This window comes from Sus scrofa, chromosome 9 (assembly GCF_000003025.6).
Source record: "Sus scrofa isolate TJ Tabasco breed Duroc chromosome 9, Sscrofa11.1, whole genome shotgun sequence".
Lineage (NCBI taxonomy): Eukaryota > Metazoa > Chordata > Mammalia > Artiodactyla > Suidae > Sus > Sus scrofa.
In genome coordinates this window covers 96,260,020-96,285,644 of record NC_010451.4, presented here as the reverse complement: position 1 = coordinate 96,285,644, position 25,625 = coordinate 96,260,020, and the positions used below count along the sequence as shown (strand labels likewise).

Genomic DNA, 25,625 nt, shown 5'->3' with positions numbered 1-25,625 from the left:
CTGTATGGTATTATAAAAAGTCCTCCCTAAAGAGGCAAGACACTTAATTATTAGAGTTGTATTTTGTGGTTTATAAACATTTCTGGAATTTGAGCACAGTCTCTTATTATTTAAATTTAGACTTCCAGGACTTCCCATTGTGGCTCAGCAGTAATGAACCCAACTAGTATCCATGAGGACAAGGGTTCAATCCCTAGCCTTGCTCATTGCCCTGAGTTGTGGTGTAGGTCCCAGATGCAGATTAGATCTGGTGTTGCTGTGGCTGTGGCACAGACCAGCAGCCGCAGCTCTAGTTTGACTCCTAGCCTGAGAACTTCCACTAGCCATGGCTGGCAGCCCTAGATAGATAGACAGACAGATAGATAGACAGACAGATAGACAGACAGATAGACAGCAAATAAATACATGCTCCCAGATATGGCATGTATTAAAAATCTAGCACTTCCTAATTAGAAGACACTCAAGGTTTTCTAATTCCAAGGTAGTACACATAAGGAAAAATGGAAAATCAGGAAGCTTTCCAGTTGGTTAATAAAGAGCTACAATATCGTTTACCTCATATATCCCAACCCCTAAGTCAAATTAAAATAAGAAAATTTAAATTTCTGAATATGAGCAAAATAAGGTAGGAATCTGTCCTCAACAGTAAGTGAATTACACTTGTTTTTATACAGACTGTCCAACATGCTGAAAATCTACTTGTGAGCCACTATTCACTGTTAAAGATAATGCCTATAGTTATGTTGAAACCTAAAAGTGCCTGTGTAACGTGATGCCTAACCACATGGGTGTCCAAGCAATGTTAAGAATAAAGGACAAGAATTTGTCAATATTAGTGAGGGAGGATGCTATTTGGAATGAGATTTTTTTTTTTTTTTTTTTTTTTTTTGGCTAACTGTACCAATGCACTGTATTGAAGTTTAGGAGGAGCAAAGGGAGGATGAGAGAGGGTGTCATAGGAAATGAGAACATAGATGTGGGAGGCTATCATATTCCACAGAGCTTTGAAACTGATTGTAAAATCTTATACACTGTTCTGGGGGTAAAAAGTAACAGGTGGGTTGGGATGAGGGCAGTGAATGAAACAGATGTAAAGAGAAAACGGTTGCAAGATCAAGAAAGGAGAAAATATGATAGGAACTAAATTGGGAAGTATCTTGAATTGTGTGCTAAATTTATAAACTGTAGCATAACCAGTTAACTTGAAATTTGGATTTTTTTTTTTACTGATAAAAGTCCAATAACATTTAACAGAGAAAAAACAATTAGAAAACATGAAATTAATTTAACTCTTTGCTCCACAAAATTAATTTTGTCTTAAGCATCTCCTTATATTACTCTAATTTTTCCATCTTCTTTAGCCCTTTAAAGGCAAACCAAGCCATCATTCTCTATTTTGCATCCTCCTTGCACTTTTAAAAATAAACAAGGCAAAATGGAAAAGACACATATGATGATTTATCATGAAGATGTGGCTGGTTGTGAGTCAGAAGCTTTGACACATATACTATCTTGGAAGAGAAAATTACAACTGAACCTTCAATGTAGGGTCAAACCAGACTGCTCGTCTTTCACTATTTTTTTGGTTTTATTTTTTCACTTTTGGTCATTGTTTGGTACATTATAATTGCTTCAATACCCAAAGATAGGCAGCCACACAGAATCAGGGAAGTCAGAGAAATGCTGTTTTTCCTGTTTTCCTAACTCTACAGTTACTACAAATTGCAGGTGCTCTGAATGATCACTTCGAAGAACCAAAGTGCAAACATCAAAGAGAAAAAGCTTGCTGCCACTGATGTGGTTACCACAATCACTTTACCACTGTCCAATTTGCCCGCCTTCTTTGAAACTAGCATTAAATTACAGCAGCTCAAGTTGAGAACACAGGAAGATGCTAGTCCTATGCCTATCAATTTCACAGTCTCTGAGGTTAGAGCACCAAGCTTTGCTGTCTGCACTTGTGTGACTTTCACCTGGGCCTATTTTCTCGTATATGACCATAGAAACCCTTTGCTATTATTTTTATTATTTTAATTTTCAAGTCATATTTATATTCCCCATAAACATGCTAGGAGACAGATACTATTTTATTAATTGACAGTTAAGGAGCTTGCCTATGTTCCAGGGGATACTAATAATTAACAGAACTGGAATTCACAATAATTATGCACAGGGCCAAAGAATTATAATAGAAGATAGTAGACTTAACCATTCGGGTTGTTGCTACATGAAACATGTGACTGTAAAAATTCATAGCAAAAAAGATGTGGTTTGTGTACTGAGAAAAGTTTCTGGGAACAAGGCACTATTATTTCTAATCTTGCTCTACCACGAGCTGTCTTAACTTGTTTCTTCATATGCTCAAAACGATAACCAGGGGCCTGTGTAACACAAGATAGACCTGAGAAACAGAGATAAGTTTTATTTTTTTCCCAAGGATTAATTGGCAAATACATTTTAAAAGACACATAAAGATAAACTTCTCCAGTTGCACAATTTGTTTTTCCTAGCGACTTTCTCTTCAATTTGATTCCTTTCACATATTCCAAATTTCACATATAACTGTTTAATACTTGTGTCTTGTCTTCAATGATGCCTTCTACATCAACATTTTGTTCTGAATTCCATTCCCACTCATACTTACAGGGTCATAAACACCAATGCTTTTTTTGTTCCAAATCCCCTGGAGTTTTCCCAAGGCTTTTTGTTGTTGTGATTCTTTGGCCTTTTCATTGCATTTGGAAATTCTGAGCACCTATTATAAGGTAGGTAGGATTTTCTGTTCTGCCTCTATTCCATGTTTGTTCTACTACCCCTGTCTCTATTTGCTCTTTTCTTCATCATTTCTCACCTCACTTTATTAAAGTACTTTTGCTAAAGTTTAGTCTTTGATTTCATATTTAATTTCCCCTTAATATCACTCAGAACTTCACAGTCAGGAATCTTTCATCCATATTTTACTGCTTTTTCCCTTTCACCCAATAGTTGCTTAAACGACATTATGCTTACATGTCCCAACCAACATAACCTTAACAGAGTAGAAATCAAGCAATGCATATTCTCTCTTAACACCAGGATTCTATAATTAAGCCAATTTCTCTAATGATGCTCCACATCTTATCAATGAAATTATCATTATTTGTCACACATATTCAAAGCCCAGAACACACTTTTGGCCTATCAATTTCACTTACTCTTTATTAACTATCAGTTATCAACTTATCCTTTAACCAGAAAAGCTTGTATATTTCTTGACTGTGATCATATTGACTAGATTTCTGCTTAGCTTTCCAGAAGATTTATCTGATGCTCTATCCCTTTTTATCTAATCATTTCATCACATGCTCCACTAGCAGTTGAAAACTGTATAAAATCTGTTTTCATCATATTAATTTCCCATTCAACATTCCTAAGTTCTTATTCATATGTAATTTTCTTTCAAGATTCCTCATATTTGGCCTACTCCTAATGCCTGATTTTATTTCTATTTTCTAATATGCAAAATGATTTATTCATAATATTCTCTTTCTATCCCTACCCCACCACCCAAAATAGTACATTTGCTGTTAATTTCATATCTTTGTTTTTCTGGTTTTCCTTTTTAAATGAAAATATTTACCTTGTTCTATCCATTTTTTCCAAACTCTTACATACCATTATCAGAATTTACTTTCAAGTAACGTAACAGAGTTATTATACTAAGACGTTAATAGTTAGAAAGACCTGGGTTCAAAACGTGGCTCTAGAGTTCCCTGGATCATTGAACCTCTCTAATTCCCATTTTTCTCACTATAAAATGCAAAAAAGTTCCATCTGCCTACTTAGATTGTTGTAGTGATGAACTAAGTTAACTACCTGGCATAGTGTATGGACAAGTAATCATTAATTTGTAATGATTCACCTCATGCTGGGAGCAGGGGCTGCAGAGCTGGGTAAGACAAACACAGTATCACTGTTCTGGTATTTACAGTTTTGTAGGGAAAATGGACTTGAACACAAATGTCCATACATACACACACACATTGATGCATGTACACATACATACAAATAGACACAACATTCATGCAATTTTGATATATATATTCCTAAAGGAAAATATCATATTAAAGATATGATGGTGACTTAACTTAGGTGCAGACGGAAAATGAAGTACTCAGAGAAGGCTTCCCTTAGAGAAGAGCATCTCTGTGGAGAACTGAGAGATAAACAGAACTTACACAGGAAAGTGTTCAGGAGTAACTAAAAAATAGTTGTGTATTGTTGTTTTTTTATTTCTATTGCTGTTATTACCATGCTCTTGAAGCCTTTCATGAACACTTCATTCCCATTGACCTCTGTTCTCTGAAAACATATTGCACTGTTTTACATTATTTTACTATCACTGGCCTCCCTGTATGATTTTGCATTTTGTTTTACTCTGGTCTCTGCCCTTTTGAATGTTCTTCTCATTATCTGAAATGATCCTTTTCTTGTCTTGACCTGCTTTGGAACTAGCTTTAAAAACTCTTAGGCAAAACTGGATACCCAATATTGGGGCTTCCAGGGCACTTTTTACACAGATATATTGTAACTGGTCATGGCTTTATATTAGAAGTGATTTCTTTCCTAAATGCCCAATGCAGTTCTGAGGGCAGAAAACACATCAAATTTATCTCTCAACTATAAGTCCAGAGAGTCGGGAACATCATGAAATAAGCACCAAAATAGTGTTTGTTGAAAATATGTTTTTTGACTTTGACAGTTTTATGCCTCAAAGTAAATTCTAAGTTACTTAAGGCAGGATTTCTGTCTTACTTCGATTTTATTTACCACTATCGTAATATGGCACAAATGGTACTCTGTATGTATTTATGTTGAGTGATTATGAAGACATTTTTCACATCTATTTAAACATAATAGAATATTTTATTGTCCTTTGACTATAAAATCCGACATACTTTAGCAACATGATAGGAAATGCATTATCCTATTTTTTCCCAACTTCCTCTCCAACAAGATGAAAACCACTATAATATGCAATATTAGTTTGAGAATTCAAAAGTAAGGTAGAATTCTCCTTTACCGGTGAAAAGTTTTTGTTGCTGCTTTAAACATTCTTTCATGCTTCTTTTTTTCTTTTTTTTTCAGGATATAAAACAATAGAAAGGAAAGGCAGTTTTAAAGTTATTTGCTTAACTTTTTTGAGCTTATACTAAGAGTAAAAAAGGCATTGAAGTAATAATTCTCCTAAGACTCAATGATGAGTCAATTTAGAGCTATTAGGAAAAAGAATACCATTTGGTGAAAAATTATATGTAAACACTCATCTCAAGCACCACTTTGCAGCATGTTTTCAGAGTAATGTAAAATACTTCCCCTTAAATAGGAACAGAAATCTCAAGATCTCAGTTCAGGTATCAGTTTGGTACTCCACTGGCAGAAGAATATATGCTATGCATGCTGCTATTAGCAAAACTGGTACAAATAATGCCATTTTAAAAATAAATCAAGTCATTATTGATGGTAAATTCTTCAACAAGAATATTTTTAACTTCAAATCTACAAAAACATGTCAACTATTAATATGTTGACATATACTAGACTGCAAATATTATTTCTTCAATAAAAACAGAGAAGGATAAAATTACTGATTTTTAGTGCAACTGTAGTTTTAAAGATAACCATCTAAAAGTCTGTAATCTTCAATCACTTGACAGAAAGAATATATACCTACATCACATGAAGTTATAATTCAAATTATCTAAATATCTAATAAAAACACAGTCAATCCTTCAAAGCAGTTACCAGTATTTTTTATAAAAGTCATTTTACAAATGTGTTTACAAATACTCATTTTGAGTGTTTTCTTAAATAATTTTGCAGCTTCTAAAGTGTAGTATATATATCTACATATACATAAAACTATTGCAAACAGACAACTCATAGTTTAAGTATACTGGGTATTACTTTAAATACCTAGATTTATGAACTAGAAAGGAAACATTTTGTGCTATCAAACTAAATTTTAAAGGTTACAAAATGTATTGATGCAAAATTTCTTTATTAACTTGAAATATTTAACATACATATGTATATATATATACATACACACATTAGGACTAAATAAATATAACACTTAAAACATTCATCCTTAGGACATTATGTTCATAAATCTATTATTATATTAGGAAGGATTTGAGGTTAGATATGTCCTATTATAGAAAATAAACTAGAGAAATTGTGCTGCGAATATTTGAAAGATTTTGAAATTTGAACCCACATATAATAAAATAATAATAAATAGTAATAAAATAATACAAGTATGATAAAATACCATTTTAACTTTTCAGATTATAGTGGAGATGTAAGTATATGCTCTTCTTGGATGTAAAGTTTGATTTGAAAAAACTTGATAAGAACTTTATAAGTAAAATCATGGAAGTTCAGGGGATAGTCAATTGGACTACCAAGAGAAAAATTCAACATATGTGTTTAATAATCATTTAGGAATTTGATAGAGTACTGATGGCCGTTAAATCATGAGACAACTTCTGTTCCATTCCTGAAATATGTATTATTTTACATTTGCTCTTTAAACAATGGACAGGTAACACCATGTTTACAAATGATTTTTGCAGAAATAGCCTACACCATGGCAATAAGCAAGTTTTCTCTACACAGAGGAAAGATTCAACCCAAATGCAAAGAAAAGAAACATATGACATGAAGTTGAACACATACAAAATAGAATTTACACTTATACATAGAAGCAAAAAACAAACAAAAAAAACCCCAAAAAACCCAAAATGGGACCAAATGCACAATATTAACTGATTGTCTTATTATTAAAACAAGAATATTTAGAGTTGATATTATGACTTTAAAGTCATAACAATTATGCTACTAGTGGCTATTCATTTAAATTAACACAGGCTTTCAAATGTCTAAAATGTGCCACACTAGCATGCTGCAGAAAACTGTGTAGATTGATAAAATTGTGTAGATTTACACAAAATATTTTATATTTCACATCTAATCTTAATTTAAAAACTTCACATCTTAAAGCACACATCTTATATCAGAGCGCTGATTGGGAAAATGGGTAGAGAATCAGAATAAGAAGTATTTAGTGTTACAATTCAGAATCTGTTAGGCAGAACATCTTAGCATAAATACATCTGATCACAATATCCCTTTGAGATAAAATGATGTACTTAAATCTTAATCGGAGTTCTCGTCATGGCTCAGCAGTAAGGAACCTGACTAGTATCCTTGAGGACACAGGTTTGACTCCTGGCCTCCCTCAGTGGGTTAAGGATCTGTCATTGCTGTGCGCTGTGGTGTAGGTTGCAGACGCAACTCAGATCCCACATTGCTGTAGCTGTGGCTTAGGCTGGCAGCTATAGCTCCAATTTGACCCCTAGCCTGGGAACTTCCATATGCCGTGGGTGTGGCCCTAAAAAGACCAAAAAAAAAAAAAAAAATTAATCTAGCTAATACTATGGCTTATCAGAAGTGGTTTCTAAAAACTTAGTCGGGCTTAGGGAAATTTGGTTTACTTTGATGCCATGTTTTAGGCAGTATCTTCATACTTTTCTCACAATGAATATCCAGAAATTTACTGATCTGTTAATAACTCATAAGAGAAGAGCCTAATTTAGTCATTTTCCACTTTGTCAAAAACAGGCAGTCATTTTTATTATAAGGTTCCTTTTCTAAATTACCAAGCTTTGTAGAATTCTGAGATGATTTCTCTAGAATTTACATCAGTATGTTATGGACATAATTAAATGCCATAATATAATGTCTCTTTTTTTTCCCAACAGATAGACATATAGGCTGCATTTTTACAGAACTCTGTACACTCTGATAAATTCTATAGGTGGAATCTTAGTCAACTCACACTCTACTCTTTGAGAATATTAGTGAATTAATGCTTTATACATGCCAAATACATGCTGTTCACAAAGAGGGGGAAAAGGCATTTAAGGAGTGTCAAGGAAATCTTGCTCCCTGTCAGCCTGCAAACTTCTGAAATACCTGATTGTTAAGCAGGTTGTGTCATCTCCTGCCAATTAAATCCTGATGGGGGAAGATGAAAGGCAATCTTTGACCAAAACAGAATTTGCCTTTATCCTCAGAGAGCTTTAATTCGAAAATCAAACAATGGAGCACAGTTTACTGTTAGTGCTACCTTCAGTTATTAGCTTTTTAATGTTAGTGTGGACACATTTCTGTCTTTGCCCTCCCCTTGTCTCCTTTGCCCTCTCACCTTAAAACTCCCACTTCCTACACTGTCAGGAAAAGCTGCTGCTGAACATTACATTACTACTTATAATGACTGCTTCCTTCATGTTGTCTTCAGAACAGAAATGCAGTCTTCAACCTAAACCGTACTTATGAGTGACAGCACTCACAGAATCGTAAGTGCCATACTTGATTCAGAGTATCCAAGTCTACAAAAAATTTCTATTCTATCTTAAACAAAAGGGCTCAAATAAAAATAATTGATATATTATTATCATTACTATTACTTATGCAATAAATTGTCCTGCTAGGGCAACCTAATTTATCAAAATCAATTTTAAAGCATATTATTCCTCCCTTCTTTTAGTCCACCTTCCCTCCTTTTCTTCCTTCAAGTTCTGTCACGTATGTCCTCCAATAACTTTCCTGACTTGCTACATTAGAGCTCTGACCAAACGTTATTGAGAAAATTTTACTTAAATGTGTTCTCTGCTTAGAGTCATATGCATAGGCATGATAAAACTATTACCACCATCAACAAAAAAACCTAAAGTGCTAAACTTTTAGCATAGTTATACGTTAATGAATATGGATTATTCTTGACATGAAAATGGTTAGATATATATTTATAAATACATGTAATAAATATATAAAATCTAATAAATTTATAAAATAGCTTGTATCGAAATTACAATAGCCACATTTTTTAGAGACTATTTGGTGTTATTCAAGGGTTCAAACTGGTTGGGGATCTTTATTTTAGGTTCTCATTCTGATTTGCACCTGTGAGTTTTTGCACAAAACAAACAAGAATAACTCTAGAGAGATGACAAAATGACCCTTAATAGTTCAGAGTTTATGATATGCATCCTTCCTCCAAATATATATCCTATTTCAGACAATTTTCTCTAATTCCCATTATAGGACTTATCACAATATATGCATCTATTCATATGTCTGCCTTTTCACCAGTGTTGCTATGAGAGTATGTGTCATACCAGCATTATCTATAATACTAGAGAAGTGAAGGAAATTTGCTCTAAGGAAGTACTGTTTTGAGTTGGGATCCAAAGGATGAGATGGAGTCATTAAAGCAAATATCCAAGTGAAGTTCCAGCCAAGAAATAGGTACAATAAGTGCAAAAACCTACAAGAAAAGTGATAGGGAATGTAAAGGAACCAACAATAGAAAAGGAACTCTCAGAATATCAGGAGAGGATAAAGGGAGAGTAGTCCAAACAAGGATGCAGAGATATGAAGGTCCAAGACCAAAGATAGATGTCCCTAGTTGCCAAGATTAAAAGGAGGCAAGAGAGTATCTTTAAAGAGAGGTGATTAGGCTACTGTTTACTTTCTGAAAAGATTGCTTTGGCTTCAATGTGATAATCTGACTGGACAGGCCAAGTGATGGTGGTGAGGATCGGGAAGGGAGCAGGATATGACTTGATAGTATTATTTCACCAAGTGGAACCATATGTCACAGTGACTTTTACATATCACCTCTGGTGTCCAGCAGAAGAGTCCACTTAGTCTATTACATTTAGGCATGATCTTAGAGGCAAATATCTTTCTTTCTGTAGTTCCTAAATATTTTCTCACAGATCTAAGATCAGGGCTTCTTGCCATTTTTTGTCCGTGATTTACTTTCCCTGACCTTGAACATGGCTCACTTCCTCGAACTTAACTATTTACATTTTCAATACTTTTCTTTTCACTTTATTATTATTCTAAAGAAACCATGGTCAATTCAAAGTTAAAGTTCTTGTGCCACTATATCTTAAAGTTAAGGCTCTACTGTCATTATTTTATCTGCTCATATTTCAGAATATTCTTATGCATATAATGATAGGTGTGCCCCAGAGAGAATGTCACATATGTACATGTCATCTACCAAACATAAGGCTGGGAATAGCTATTGTAACAGTCAGAATCCTAGAAAATAATCACATGATAGCAAAATCTATACTTATAATAGCATATGATAGCAATCATCAAAATAAAACTACTACCATTACTACCACCCTTTGGTGTACAAAAATTCACATCTGATAGTATTCCAAATTTATAAAGTATTGATAAAGTATTTTTGCTCTGGATATTTACAATAATTGAATGATGGACAATGCCCAGGCAAATATTCTCCCTGTAGAGAATTGATTCATTACAAAACAGTCACTTTTTTGATAATTTCCTTTAGTAAAATGGAAAATAGACTAAAATCTGTATTTAGAAAAACATGTTAAGGCAGTTTAAAGAGACTTATATTCCCTATATTACATTTTTACAACCTTGTCTACAATGCTTCCAGCACTATGAATATAAATACACATATAATATATAGTTTTATAAATAAAATTATATATATATGAACTATATATATATATTTCCCATTTAAAACATTTGTAGAGAACTCATTTCAGGAATTATAAATACTTTAAGTATAAATCAAACTGCATTTATTATTCTATCTTTTTCCTACATCAGACTTTATCTCTTTGGACAGGTGAAGTCTATGACTATAAATAACTTTGTTTCTGCTTTCTTTTTCTTTCCTCATGCTTTATGTCAACACTCAACTCGTCTCCACCCTGTTCATTAAACCCTTTTTTGAACAGATGTTGCCTTTTTCTCCCCTGTACTCTTTCATGTTATCCAGGAGAGATCAAAGAGTTTAGTCATTCTTGTCCATTGTATGCAGAGGTGTGTGGGTGAAATTTTGCATGATTCTGGTGTTCGCAGTGTTCAGGTTACCTTCCTAATGCTTCAACTGACAATATTTGATATGTGTTGACTGCTTCAACTAACAGAAATCATCTTTCGCCTACTAATTTTATGAGAATATAAGGAAATTGTGTAAAATATTGAGACAATATTCAAGTTTTATCTATTTTGAAGAGAACACTGGCTCATTTCAATAAGGAACGAAAATGAAACTTTCGTGAAAGAAATAAAAATTTCCCCTGAAATAACATTGTCTAGTTTCTAAACAGACCATGAGAAACACAGAAAAAGACAAGTATATATTAAAACTACTTGTGTTACTTATTCTCTTTAACTAAAAACAAACTTACAAACAACTGAAGTACATGAAAAATTGTGCCTTTCACATCCTTTTCTGTGTTTGATGGTGACAGTAAAGGCAATGTAGTGTAATGGAAAGAACTCTGACCTAGCTGTCAAGAGAACTGCGTTTGGTTCAGCTTTCACAGCAAAGTAGACATGGGATTTGAAAACATTATTTAAGCAATCCAAGTTTAAATGTCCTATATTATGAAATGAAGGCTAGGAATTAGAGGAGGTTTATAATTATAAACTATGGTATTCTATAAATGCATTTTTGAGCAAGAATTTACAAAAACTGTGGCCATAGTTTAACTGCGGACACATCATTTTTTTTTTTTAAAGTAAGATATTGTATATTGCTGCACTTTGTGTTCAGCATGGTGTTGGGCTTCCACAGTCTTACGCGTATCAAATTTTCCAACTTAATTTTTGGTATTAAAATCTTCCAGGTCAAAATATTTTTCTCAGCAGCATAGGTGAAAAATACTTTGCATTTCTGTCTCAGGAGATTATTAAAATTTTCAGACTTTGATAATGTTAAGGTAGGAAAGTGAATGGGATTACATTTTTTGTCATGGATGTTTGTTATGGCAAACACATCATTTTACTATTTCTTCATTTCACTGAAGTTAATTTCAATCAAGAGACTGGAAAGTATTGATTGCCTCTGATAGTCTCCTCTCTTCTAACTTTCTGGATGTTTGCATGGTAAAAATGGAAGTATTTTGCTTATCAATTACCTAATTTTTCCCATTATTCTGTCCAATCAGTTATTACAACTTATTCTAGAAAAAAGAAATTAAGAAACTGTGCAATCCTAGCATGAATTTTTAAAAATTCCATACTTTTGTTAGTAAACAATTGGTGTAGTGTTGAGGTAGAACCTAGGACTGATGTTTAGCATAACGTAATATAAAGAATAGGTGTTCCTGCCCGCAAATCTTACATTTGCCTCCAAGATTGAAGCCTGCAAAGGGCAAGTCAATGTGGGACACAAAACATCCATCTTTTCCAGGTTAAGTAATTTAAATATGAGGTAAGACAGCTATTAAATGCCAACAAAATATAAATCAAAAGAAGAAGAGTTTGCCAGGATAAAAGCACTTAAAAGCAGCTTGAACCTTGGCATGTATACAAAACTCCATTTGCAATACTAGAAAGATTCAGACTTTTAGCCCCTGTATAAAGGTTTGTGATAATCTCAAGTGAGAAAACTCATTAAAATAGAAACAAGTCTTGTAGTTCTTAATCACCAACCTATTTTTTTCAAGTATATAACCATATTCATATTAGGTAAGTATTTTTTACCACTAGAGAAATCCTGAGGTATAAAAATGTTGAAACCAATTTAATGTCATTTCAGCAGCAACAAAAGTCACACAATGAATCAGTGACAGACCTGTGAATTGATTTTAGATCCCATTAGACTCCCTTTTTAACCACTCAGCAATTTCTGAGACTGCTTTCACTGACCAAAGATGCACAATCGAATTAAAATGGCAGACTGAAAAATAACAATAAAATAAAAATGGAAAGTAGTTGTTCCGTGTGGTTTGATTCCTGACATTTTCAAACAATATATTTCCTTCATGTAAATTCAAAACTGTACTAAGGTACTAATATCAAATTTTCTATCATTTATATAGGAAAAATTTAAAATCACTGAAGTATATGAGCAAAATATTCAAAGGCAGAAATAACTGTGCTAAGTGAAAGGTGAAGGTTTCTGTTATTCATTTTTTTTTGTGATGATTAAAACATGTCCCTTCCTATAAATATATGTTTATCCAGATATATTTGTTCTAGTTGGAAATTCTAAAGACTGATAAGTATAAAATTAATTTGGAGTAAAAATACAATTTTTCTCAAATGTGTCAACATTTCAATATTTTCATAGACAAAGGCTCATTTACATTAACGAAAATTAAATAAAGATTATGCCAATTTTCTATAATTTGCTATTTGTATGCTATATAAAATTAAGTATTTTCTCTTTATTAGGGAAGCTAGAATTCTATATATACTAATATCCAGACTCTTTTGTGTTCCTGAAACATTACCTGACCAAAATATTGAGGATAAAGTAAAAGGACATATTTAATTGCTAAACTTACTTTGAGTGAGAATTGGGAAATATTAATTTTTTTTTGGTCTTTTTGCATTTCTAGGGCCGCTCCCGCGGCATATGGAGGTTCCCAGGCTAGGGGTCCAATCATAGCTGTAGCCGCCGGCCCACGCCAGAGCCACAGCAATGCGGGATCCAAGCCGCGTCTGCAACCCACACCATAGCTCATTGCAATGCCAGATCCTTAACCCACTGAGCAAGGCCAGGGATCAAACCCACAACTTCATGGTTCCTAGTCAGATTCGTTAACCACTGAGCCATGATGGGAACTCTGGGAAATATTAATTTTTAAAACATTTTAATAAATCTATTTCTATTAATGCTACAGATTCTGATTTTCCCATTTGGGTAAAAAAGAGATCACAGGTGTCTTTAATTGTAAAACATATTACCATTTTTCCCGTGGTAAAAAGTGGAAGTACCGGTAGGCAGTTTTTGTTTATTTTTGGTCAGTACCTTTATTATATAGAGAGAGGAGATTAATAGAAAGTACTGTTTCATGGGCATCCTAGGACTCCTTTTACTGAACCATAACTCCCTGATGATATTACTACCTTATCTTTTTAAAGAACTCCATGAATTTACCACTGCCTTTTCACCATATTGATAGTCACTGCCACATTTTCAGCACAAAGAACTTAATGCTTCCTTCAAAAAGGTTCCTAATAATGCAAGTTTTAATTCATTTTACATGAAATTCAATGTTTTGAGAGTTTTTAGACCTAGGTGTTAAAGAACAAATAGTGCATATTATTGAATATGGCAGGATTTCCTCCTTTTAAAGGCCTAATCATATTTCATTGTATCTAACACTACATTTTGTTTATCCTTTAATCATTGATGGATATTTAGATTGTTTCCACATCTTAGCTACTGTGAATAATGTTGCAATGAACCTGAAGAATATTATGCTAGGTAAAATAAGCCAGTCCGCAGTTCCCATTGTGGCTCAGTGGGTTAAGAACCTCACTAATATCCAAGAAGATGTGGGTTCAATCCCTGGCATCATTCAGTGGGTTAAGGATCTGGTGTTGTGCAAGCTGCAGTGTAGGTCTCAGATATGGCCAGGATCTGGCACTGCTGTGGCTATGGCATAGGCCAGCGGCTGTGGCTCTGATTTGGCCCCTAGCCTGGGAATTTCCATATGTCAAGGGGACAGCCATTAAAAAAAAAAAAAAAAAAAAAATGCCAGTCACAGAAGGGAAAATGCTTCATGATTCCACTTATTTGAGAAAACTAAAATAGTCAAACTCACAGAATCAGAGAGCAGAATGGTTGGTTGCCAGGGGCTGGAGGTGGGGGAAGTGGGATGTGGGTACTCAATGGGTAGAAAGTTTCAGTTATACTAGGTAAGTTCTAGTTATCAGCTGACCAACACTGTGCCTAGAGCAAACAATACTGAACTGTGCACTTAAAAAGTTAACAGTAGATCTTACCACAATAACAAAATAAATAAAAAACACACAAGGGACAGCATCCTACCAATGAAGATAGTACAATATTGGTACAAGACTATATATAATGTCTATGTCTACGTCACTAGACATGTTGTATATTATGATGGCTGTGACTACAAATCTACTAGTTATGTGAGGATAGGTAGGTTGTTGAACCTCTGGGAGACTTAGTTTTCTAAAATGAAAAATGGTGATGACACCTACATCCCAAGGTTATGAATATCAAATACTATAATACCCATAAAACCATAAAATATGCCAACAATGACACTAAAAAATAATGAAAAAATTATGGAGAGTAGTTTTATAGGAGGAAGGAAACTGGGCAGAATATCGAGATAAATTGGGTGTATGATTCTCATAAAAACTTCACAAAGCCAGTGTAAGCTATAATATAGCAATGAAATTAAAATTAAAGCTTCGTTTCTTTTTGTTTAGCGATTTGCTTTTTATTTTTAAACAAAGTGTGTTTGAATTACTCTCACATATGCAGTACACAAAATAGCATTCTCTGGATTTACAAGTGTGTTGAAACCATGTTTTTGTGATACACAACGGGTGAGAAATCCACATAACTTTGCATATGATAGCTTAATGTTTTATGTACATCATAACTTCAGCTTATTTGTAGACTTGGGAGTGATAACTGAGTGTGCGCAGCCAAAAATGCTACAAAACATGTTTATCTAATTGTCCAAAAGAAATAGGAAACCCATTTTTCATTGGGGGATTTTAAAGAGTATCATCCTCTCACGTATACATCAGCAAGTGTTTTATGAGATTTAGATGTTATTTGATTTCTTATTGTTTATTGTGAGAATTCTAGACATTACTCTGTATTTTTCACTCAGTATCAGTCCAGGTTCTCATCATGTGACATTATTCAACTTTGCCAAAGTCTCAAAATGGATGTGCCTATATGTTCCTTCCCCATTGACACACACTGGTAGCATTCTTCCTAAAATCTTGTGTAGTTCTTGACCAGCGTCCCCCAACTCAACTTGATCCAACCTTCCAGCCTCCTTTTTAGAAAATCACTGTACTCTGCGCATGATGGGATATTTACTGTTTTCCTGTTGTCCTTTAATGTCTTTCTATTCTATCCTTCTGGTCGTACTTACTAATGGATCTTCCACATCCATCAATACTTCATCCATTTTTCAAGATCTTGCTTAAATGTGATGGATTTTGTTCACTTCATCAAGTGTTCCCTTACTTATAGTCATTACCTTGTTTACACTAGTCGTGCATTAAGTGTTTTTGAAATATAAAATACAGGACAGGATTTTCTATTGTGACTCAGCGGGTTAAGAACCTGACATAGAGTCCGTGAGGATGTCCCTGGCCTCACTCAGTGGATTAAGGACCCAGCACTGCCACAATCTACAGTATAGGTTGCATATGAGGCTTGGATCCAGTGTTGCCATGGCTGTGGTGTAGGTTGGCAGCTGCAACTCCAATGTGACCCCTAGTCTGGGAACTTCCATATGCCACATGTGCAGCCATTAAAAGAAATACATACATACATATATATGACAAAATCTCTGACTTAATCCCCTAAATAAAAATTAATGATTTTAATCCTCCTCTCCCCCTGCAGTTCAGGTTCTCATACTCTGGTTTTAACAGTGCAGGTTCTCATACTCTGGTTTCTCTTCAGATCATATAAATATTTTGCCTTTTTAAAAGTGCAGATTCTCAACTCAGACATAAACCAGTGAAGAGCATGATTGTCTCAGGCCCATTACAAAATACTTATGGAAACTTTAATTTTTTGATCAATAAAATGAGGATATGAAGACCATCTAACTTCATCAGATTTTGTGAAGACAGAGTAAGGTAATACTTTCAAAGTGGCCATTACAGGACACTAGTTGTTGGATGTATAATTGTTACTATTATCAATGTTATCACTTATGTTGAAGTTTCAGATTTATGTATATGTTAGATCTCTGAGGGCAGAATTTGCGTTTATATTACTCACCATTATTATTAGAACATTGTATAGGAAATGTCCTATATTTTTATTAAAGTCAATTTTATCTCTATTAAATACAAATTGCTTCTGAATACAAACTGCTTCCAAGATCACCCAGGCATTGATGACAACAGCTGAGCAGAATAGCAGCTACAAATATGAAGAACCTTAGATACAAATGTTAAGCCTCCATTATCTCCCAGCATTTCTTCAAATCGATTTAATAAATAAAACCTCTATTCCAGAAGTTCTGGTTTTCTCATTGTCTTTCCTTTTCTCCTCAGTGTTATTCTCATCACTTCATGTTGATTCTCAGCACCAGATTTTGCTATTTCTATTTCCCCAACTCACATTTCATATCCCATCCAAAGTGACCACATATACTAAGCCTGGAGCAGCTGAGAGCCATGAAGAGCCTAGACCAGAGGCCATTACAGTAGATCAAAGAGCATGTCCTCAGATGTAGACATGGGGAACAGGTGACACTACCTGGTTAACAACCACAAGGTATCTTCTTAGTTTGCCATCAATTAGGTGCATCATATATTTTCTATTAGTGACTAAATTTACATAATTATAAAGCTAAGCATGCACTCTTCCTGTTATAATTAAGGACTACCAAAACTAGAAAGCATATACAATTGAAAATAGCAATAGCAAAGCAAAATGACAATGATATATTTGTGTACCTTGAGAAGTAAAAACCTTCTTGCCATATGACCATGGTTCTAGTGACCAAAAGCTATAGTCTTTGAATCTAGCAGTTCTACCTTCCTCTGTGCTTCCTTTTATAACTACTTTCCTCTGTTTGAACCACAGGAAGATCTTCCTTCACTCTGCCCTCCTTTGACATTCACTTGGCAGGAAGAAAGTATTTGCATACCATGTCACCCTTTGTTTGCTTCCAATTACCCAAGAAAATCAAAGGTATATCTCCAGCACTCACATAAGCATAAGCCTCAAGCAAATAAGGGCACTAAAATGCTAAGATTTTACATGTTTATGAGGTAGTTATCCAAATAATTTAGAAAGTACTTACATCACTTTCTCAGGTTATCATCAAAGTCAACCATTATGACTGAAAACAAATCTACAAGATAACTTGCTGATGCCTATTTGAAACCTACTCCTTCAAGAGGAGGCAAATGTATTCTGATTTGTGGGAATTCAGTCCAAATTTATTTTGCTAGTTTTCCAAAGTTTCAAATATATTAAACACCTTCCTTCTCAACTGTGCATCCAAGCTGTATTTCCAGCTACTTTACAGTTTGGTTTGAAATGGAGTAATACAGACAAAAGGACAAAGAGGTAAAGAAGAAAAACAGACCTAGAGTTCAAGGGCAAGAAAGTATCATGAAGACGAAGAAGAACAAAGAGAAGATGAAAACAGCCCAAAGAGGTAAGTCAACAATGGGGTTTTGCACAGCTCTTTTATGTTTTGTGTAAAATGTAATATTGATAACAAATAAGTTAAAACTTTTATGAACAGAAACTTCCCCTTAAAACAGAGTAGACAGGGAATTAATGCAGTGGAATCAATCAAAAAGGGCACAATAAGAGAAAGACTTAAGATGGAGTACCTCCAATGATAGATTAGCTTTAGTAAATACACAGCCTTTGATCCAAACCAGCTATTAGCAATTCATAAGGAAAACAAAATGTAGATTGGTTAATGTGCTGTTATGATTTAGTTCTTAGGTCACCATGTAATTGATAATGACATCACTGCACCAATATGTCCTTAAAATTTTTAATTTTGTTCAAATTATTTTTCTGGCACTAATTGAAAAAACATAAAACTAATTACCCTGCAAGTTAAGAACTAAATGCTAACACTTCCATTTTTTCTGTCATTAATCTTAGGAATAAAAGCAATGTAGTATTGTGAGGGAAAACAAAACAAAATAAAACAAAAAAACATTTTACAACTGAATCAAATAAATGTGGAGGGTGTTTTCAAATCAAATACTGAGAGCAGACAACTCAACATATGAAACAGTGATTTGAAATATTTCAAATAGTGTGTAGGGGATGGTGGTTTGGATTTTTGGTCCTCTTTCTTCTACCATTTGCGAATTTTTTTTCTAGACTTGTTTCTAATCATAACTTAGGTTTTCCCTACTATCTTACTTTGCTATTAGTTCTATTAATTTTGAGCAAAAGTCTTACGGGTAATATTTAGAATTCAGAATGTGAATAGCTCATGGAAAATACACTGGTGAGCAGTTAAGATCACAGAATTTACGAACTGTCATTCTTTTCCTCCAATACAAATAGTAGAGTGTTTTAAAACTTAATTTGCAATACAAATAGTGGTATTGTTTATTTAGCATAATAACTTGTATGGTCCATCTTCCATGATTCAAGTATTGAAAAATTAGGAAAGAGAAACATAGAAACCATAATGGTCTTGCTCTAACCACATTTGCTTCAGGATGGATGTGCAAATGAGGGCCTCTGGTGGAAATAATGAAACCAAGAAAAAATCACCAAAGAGTTCTGACGTTTCCCACTTATATTTGTCTACTACAAGGTAAATTAGACTCCAGTGTATGACCTAAGGAAGACAGAAAGACGTAAGGGACCCCAAAACAATGCCTCATTGTTTTACCAAGATATCTAAATTTCTCAGCTTTGGTATCTCCTCTTAGAAATAAATGTGTACTCTATAGGACTCTCTCAATAATACATTGAGAGCAATAACTCAATTATAAAAATTTAGGTAAGGTTATAAATTAGTCAACAGAGCACTAGCTACCACTTAAGCAGCATTTTGGCCCTGGAGACTATTACTAAGAGCATTTGATTCAAAGTTTTACATAAAAGCAAACTCTTATTCTTGGTGGAAGAGAAGAACCAGACAAAACATTTTATTTTATATTCTGATATATTAGTTGTCATTGTAGAAATGACCTTAGAGATAGCCATTAAGCTTCACTGCATTTCTTAATGTCCCTTTGGTTCTATCATAAATTGAGATCATGACATTAGGAGAGTATTTATAGAGTTAATATTTTCCAGCTCTCATCTGGGTCCATCTTTCTTTAGATTTTCTTCCCAGTACATAGAGGAGGCCCATTTGGAATTTGAGAAAATATCCAGAGACTTCTTCGAAAAGCCATACTCCTCCTAAATTCATACATTTTTTTTTATTAACAGATGTAAATTTGAAGGGGAAATACCATATACTATAAGCCCTTGGGGAATATTCTGTCTCGTAAGGATGACTTATACTTTTCATTTGAATGGCATAGATGCTGAGAGCTTAAACTCAAAACTCATCTGTGCTGTAGCTCTGAATCATTCCTTCCGTGAACTCTGCATGCATTTTTATGATAAACACACACATGTGTATGAAGTATGTGACCTCCTTGGCAGTTATCTGCAGTGTCAAGTACTATTGGAGGATACCCAAGAATTGACTGACACACATCTTAGAGAACTGGAATTAATTAATAGGTCTACCAATTCCCAACTGTACTACAGGAAATACAAAATCTGTTTAATACAGCAATCAATGACATACTGTGTGTGGTCACAAGGCATTCACTCTACAGCAAGAGCAGATTTTGGAATATAGTATTCAAGAGTTTAAATAATGCTACTAAAATACTAAAAGAGTAAAATAAGGTTAATTTTCATAACTAGGAGAGTAAACGAGGGTTTACTTGTTTTTGCAAACTGTTCATCATTATTTAAAAGGAACTGTTAATTTCCTCCTTCAAGATCCAAAGCTATTAAATGATAAAGGGAGTCTTGCTTTGTTTCAAAAGTACTGTTCTTACTTCTGTGGCATGCAGCCATTTGGAATGGTAAGTCCATAAGTTGTAACAATGTGTTTCAGCAATCTTGGGGACTCAATGTAAGACAAAGAGTTATTTTAAGGGAAGAAAACTAAAAAGAAAAAATTCAATATTAAAATGTCCATGACGTTATGACAAAAGCAAAAAGTCTTTTTTTTTTTTTTTGCAATAAAAAATTTTATATGTAAAGGCTGGACAGAAATTTAAAAAGGAAACTATCTCATTATACATGCAGTGTGGGAAACAGCAAAGTATCCATATTACTTCTAAACCAGAATATAGGTTCTATCTGAAAATCCATCCTTGTAAATAAGTTACTAAAGTCAAACTTCATGAGACCTTACGAACTTCAATCCAACAATCCTGGGCCTAGATCCTGACTGCTATTTTATTTCTTACTCTTCCAATCTTTCCATTACTATCTTTTGTTTCCCAACTGCATGAAGCACATATTGTCTCTTTTTCTCAACTTCAAAAGCAGCATAACTATTCAAATCCAAATGCAGTATTTTAAGTACCAATAGAGATCAATTTAAAGCAGATTCTCTCTTAGGCAGCTTAAGCATTGAAAATTAAATTTTATGTTGTCTAGACAAGCTATCTTTATAATATCTTTTCCAGAATTTCCTAGATTGACTGTCTAGACTGCTCTAAATTCCCCCAGGTAATTGCATAATCATCCTCCCTCTGACCCCCTAAACAGTCTGGAACAGTATCTCCCCATATATAGTTACTATGCAAATCAAGATCACTGAACTTCTAAAGAAGGATTTCTTTCAAAGGTTCTGAGTTTCAGAATTTCAGGAAAATAATTTTATGTCAATATCCCACCTTAAGGAGACTGGATGGGACACCTTATTTATCTATTTCACTGGAGGAAATGGCTTCCTTCATTCTCCTGGACAAATGTCCTGGCTCCAGAACCTGTGCCTCTGCATTCCCCCCAAAGCAGCAAGGAACAGTTAATGAGTTGAGAAGGAAATACGTCGAGAACTCTTCTAAAGAGCAACTTCAAGATGGAAAAAAAGAAATTCTACATTTTTGGAAAATAACAAAAAATACATAACAATACACACTACTTTAATTTAAATAGCCATCAAGATCATCCAAGCTTCAAATTTAAAAATGGGGGAAAGTAAGATAAGTACAGAATGGCCTGGCAACAATGAGAGCCCAATGCAGTAACTTGCAACCACTGACGAAGGGAGATACATTTAATAGGCAAGGTGATAATTATTACCATATAAGCTACAATTTCAGCCTAAGTACACACTTATATTTTAAAAATGATAATCCAGATTTTTTGCAGCACCACCTACCTGTTAGACAATAGGTTAAACTGTTAAACTCTCACAACAACCAGATTAGGTACACACTATTCTCATTACCACAAAAACAGATAGTAAGTAGCTTGCTCTGATCAAGCATCTAGTACTAAAATGAAGTTGGACAAAAGCCCTGCAGTGCTTAACAATGATGGGATTAGAACTCCTCTAGTTTCTACAGCAAAAAATGTCAGTGGGTCATGCCCTGCTGGGAGGGTTGAAAGGAAGTTGGAAGTAATAAGTCAATTTCTTATTTTAAAGTATCTTAGAGGTTTGTTTGTGTGTGCGTGTGTGTTTAACATTACAAGACAGAGTTTCAGAGAGGTGAAGTAATTTTATCAGTGCTTCACAGCTAGTAAGCTGTAGAACATGATCAGAAGCCAGATGTGACCCTAGGGCCCATGTCTTTTCCAAGAGCCTGTGCTTGGACCTCAGCCCTCCTGATTCCTCTGTCCTATACAGCATGATGTCTAGTAGATGTGAAAAGTACAGTATGACATGGAGAGAGTTCTCCAGAGCTACAGTACACAGAAAATGAGCAATCACCAGGCCCAAATTTCAGAATACCTGAATATAGGAAATAGTGAAGAAAGAAGCAAAGAGGGAGTGATTCATCCAGAAGGTACTAAAAATTTAAGTGTACAGTCTCCAGGACCTGCAGGAAAGTATGCTAATTTCACCAATATGAAACAAGTAATTTAAGTGGGACTGCCTCTCCTTAAAGTTATAAACTATAATTTAAAATTATAAAGTTAAAAATTATGTTTTATATATTTATACATAAATCAACTCATGGGTACATCAGCAAGTATAGTATGCATGCCTGTAAAGAAAGGAAGGATGAAGGATGTGGTGGGGAAGAGGCAGATGAGGGCAAATGTCTGAACTGGTGAGACCTTTGGAGAGAGTTTTAGTCTTTCCAAGATCATCAGGAAAGGCATAATAATCATGTTCACTCTAGAAACCACACAGCCATAGGTGTCCTCTTATACAAAGAAGGTATAACAAAAACTATTTTGATTTCTAGGCCTTTCTTTTAGGTTGAAAGAACATATTTGTATCACTTTAGGGCCTGTAAGAAAATACCAAGAGAGGCTCTAGAGTTTAAGCTATAAAGTGGCTAACATGCAAATTGTATTTCATCTTTAGGATTCCAGAAATATTCTGGGAACAAATACTTTATCTGTTGGGTATTTCTGAATTCCAATTTGAAAGAAAATTCTGTCACAAATTACTTTCTCACCACATGAACACTTTTGCTCTTCTTAGGATTTTGTGTCAAAAATTATACAAGAGCTTCTAATTGAAGGTTATTGATAAATCTAATTCATGGAACTACTTTCAATACAAGTAAATTTTTTCTTTAAATATACCTCTAATTTATAGTTTTACTTACATGCATGTAACTAATTTCCTTACTAAATTTTCTCACTAAAACATCTTACAGGAGCAATAGACAAATAAAAAATAAACTTTTTTTTTCTTTTTACACTTACAAAACAATAGCCCGAAATATAAAAGCAAAGCCTAGCTAAGCCAGAACACAAACATGAGTAATTTAGGTCAAACACGAGATCAGATCATTGTACACATGTATGACATCCTTTCTTAATCCCTGGGCAGAAGAAAACAACTATGGTGGCAGACACTTCTGGCTGAGGATGGAAATGGAGGGGAAAGCTGGCAATATACAAATGAAGGAAAAAACAGTACACATTCAGCCTGCTGACATCTGCTGCAGATGCAAAATGGATTGGACTCTGCAATCCAGGGTAAAAGCAAATGCTTTCTTCCTTCCTTCCTCCTGTTCCATAGTTATTGTTGAGTGATGTCTCATTCTTTCTGCATTCACAGATTAAAATTACTAACAGCATCTGAATTTGAATTAGGTCCCACTAAACAGTGAACCAGAAGCTAAATGAGCTGAAGAAATTAGTCATGAAGCATTTGAATAAAAAGGGGTCATGGACAAACCATTTTTCAAAAGCCAGCTTTACCTCAGGATGATGTCCAATTTCTATGTAGGTGCAAATTGGATGAAAAGCCCCAGTTCCACAGGCATACAAGTGAGTCTGATTATAAGCCTTAAGCACCTTGATGAAATTAGCACATTCTTTCTGTAAAACAAAAGGAAAACCAGTGAGTTCTAGCAGTCAGCATGGCTGAGGTATCCTCTAGGGTGCTAGGCATGTTTGAACAGATTTCTTTTGTTTCCTTCTCACATCATTTTTAAAGCTTACCAAAGTTAAAGATGTTCTTACTTTTTAGAGGGTTAAATGTAATATTCTCCTTAACTTTTTAATTAAAACTATTTATAATTTATTTATAGGAAAGTAGAATAAGGTTATAGATAACCAATTATCATAGATGACTGTTCTAGAAATGGGGGAAATAGCAAATTATAAGGTTAATTAACAAATTAGTTAAATCATAATAATGGTGAAAATTTCTTGGCAAGTCAGCTTTGAGTTTAATTTTGGAAAAGTAAAAAAAAAAAAAAAAAAAATGAATGTGAGGAGTTCCCATCGTGGCTCAGTGGAAATTCATCTGACTAGCATCCATGAAGATGCAGGTGCAATCCTTGGCCTTACTCAGTGGTGTACAGACCTGGCATTGCCACGAGCTGTGGTGCAGGTCATAGACTTGGCTTGGATCTGGCATTGCTGTGGCTTTGGAGTAGGCTGGCAGCTACAGCTCCAATTCAACCCCTAGTCTGATAACATCCATATGCTGCGGTGCAGCCTTAAAAAGACAACAATAACAAAAAAAATTTGAAGTATCATTAGTAACCCATATGATGGGTGAGTGACTTTGAACTTCAGTTGTTTGCTTACTAGTGAGCTCTATGACCCTAAGAAGACAAAGCCACCTCCCTCAAAAAAGTCACTTTAGCTTCAAAGACAATCCGAGCATAAAGTGAGATAGAGAAGATGTTAGAGTTTGGAATGTCTACTGGCTGAAGGGTCTTTAGTAGAGTGGCTATAATTAATAAATATTTTCTGGCAGTTTACACACATCATGACCCCATACAAGAACCGCCTCCTCCAACCCAATGAGTCATGGACCCCCCAGGTAAAGTTAGTTACTTACAAGAGTGAAATGTAGTCATATCTTATTATTTATAGACATTTAGACATTTTGTTACCCAAGTAAAATGTCACCTTGGAAATAAAATGGACAGAGCTATTTATATTCTGTCTATTCTATATCTGTAGATCTTATGAAAAAAAAAAGTATTTCTACAAACGAGTAGGAATCTTAGCCTTTTGTCCCTGTTGAGGAAAGATTTAGGTGGAAAAAAATCAGATAATAGAATAGAAACTGGAAAATCTTATGGCCAAAGAAATCCAGAGCAGAAATAATTCAACTTGTCCAAAGTATTTTTAAATAGATGAATCTGTATCAATATTGTAAAAAGAAAACAAAAAGAGAAACTCAGACTCTTAAATACCTTCAAATAAAATGTTATTGTCTATTAAACATATTAAAATCTTAAAAATTAAATACATATACATGAGAAACATTAATTTGTTATGGAATATACAATATCCAAATGAGTAATCATATGCTAAATAATAACTGCATTGAAAATTATGTTATTGATCACACACTTTCCTATACATACCATTTTATGTTTTTGCCTAAAAA

At 34.2% G+C, this 25,625-nt stretch overlaps 1 protein-coding gene across 7 annotated transcripts in view; it reads right to left on the bottom strand.

Annotated features, from left to right (window-relative positions):
• SEMA3A (semaphorin 3A) overlaps positions 1-25,625 on the bottom strand; it is a 453,014-nt gene that overhangs the window by 102,306 nt on the left and 325,083 nt on the right. For all 7 annotated transcript variants that reach the window (XM_021063479.1, XM_021063478.1, XM_021063482.1 and 4 more), the window contains one exon: positions 23,975-24,094. In XM_021063479.1, coding sequence (XP_020919138.1) covers positions 23,975-24,094 — 120 coding nt within the window. The remainder of the gene's footprint in view (positions 1-23,974; positions 24,095-25,625) is intronic.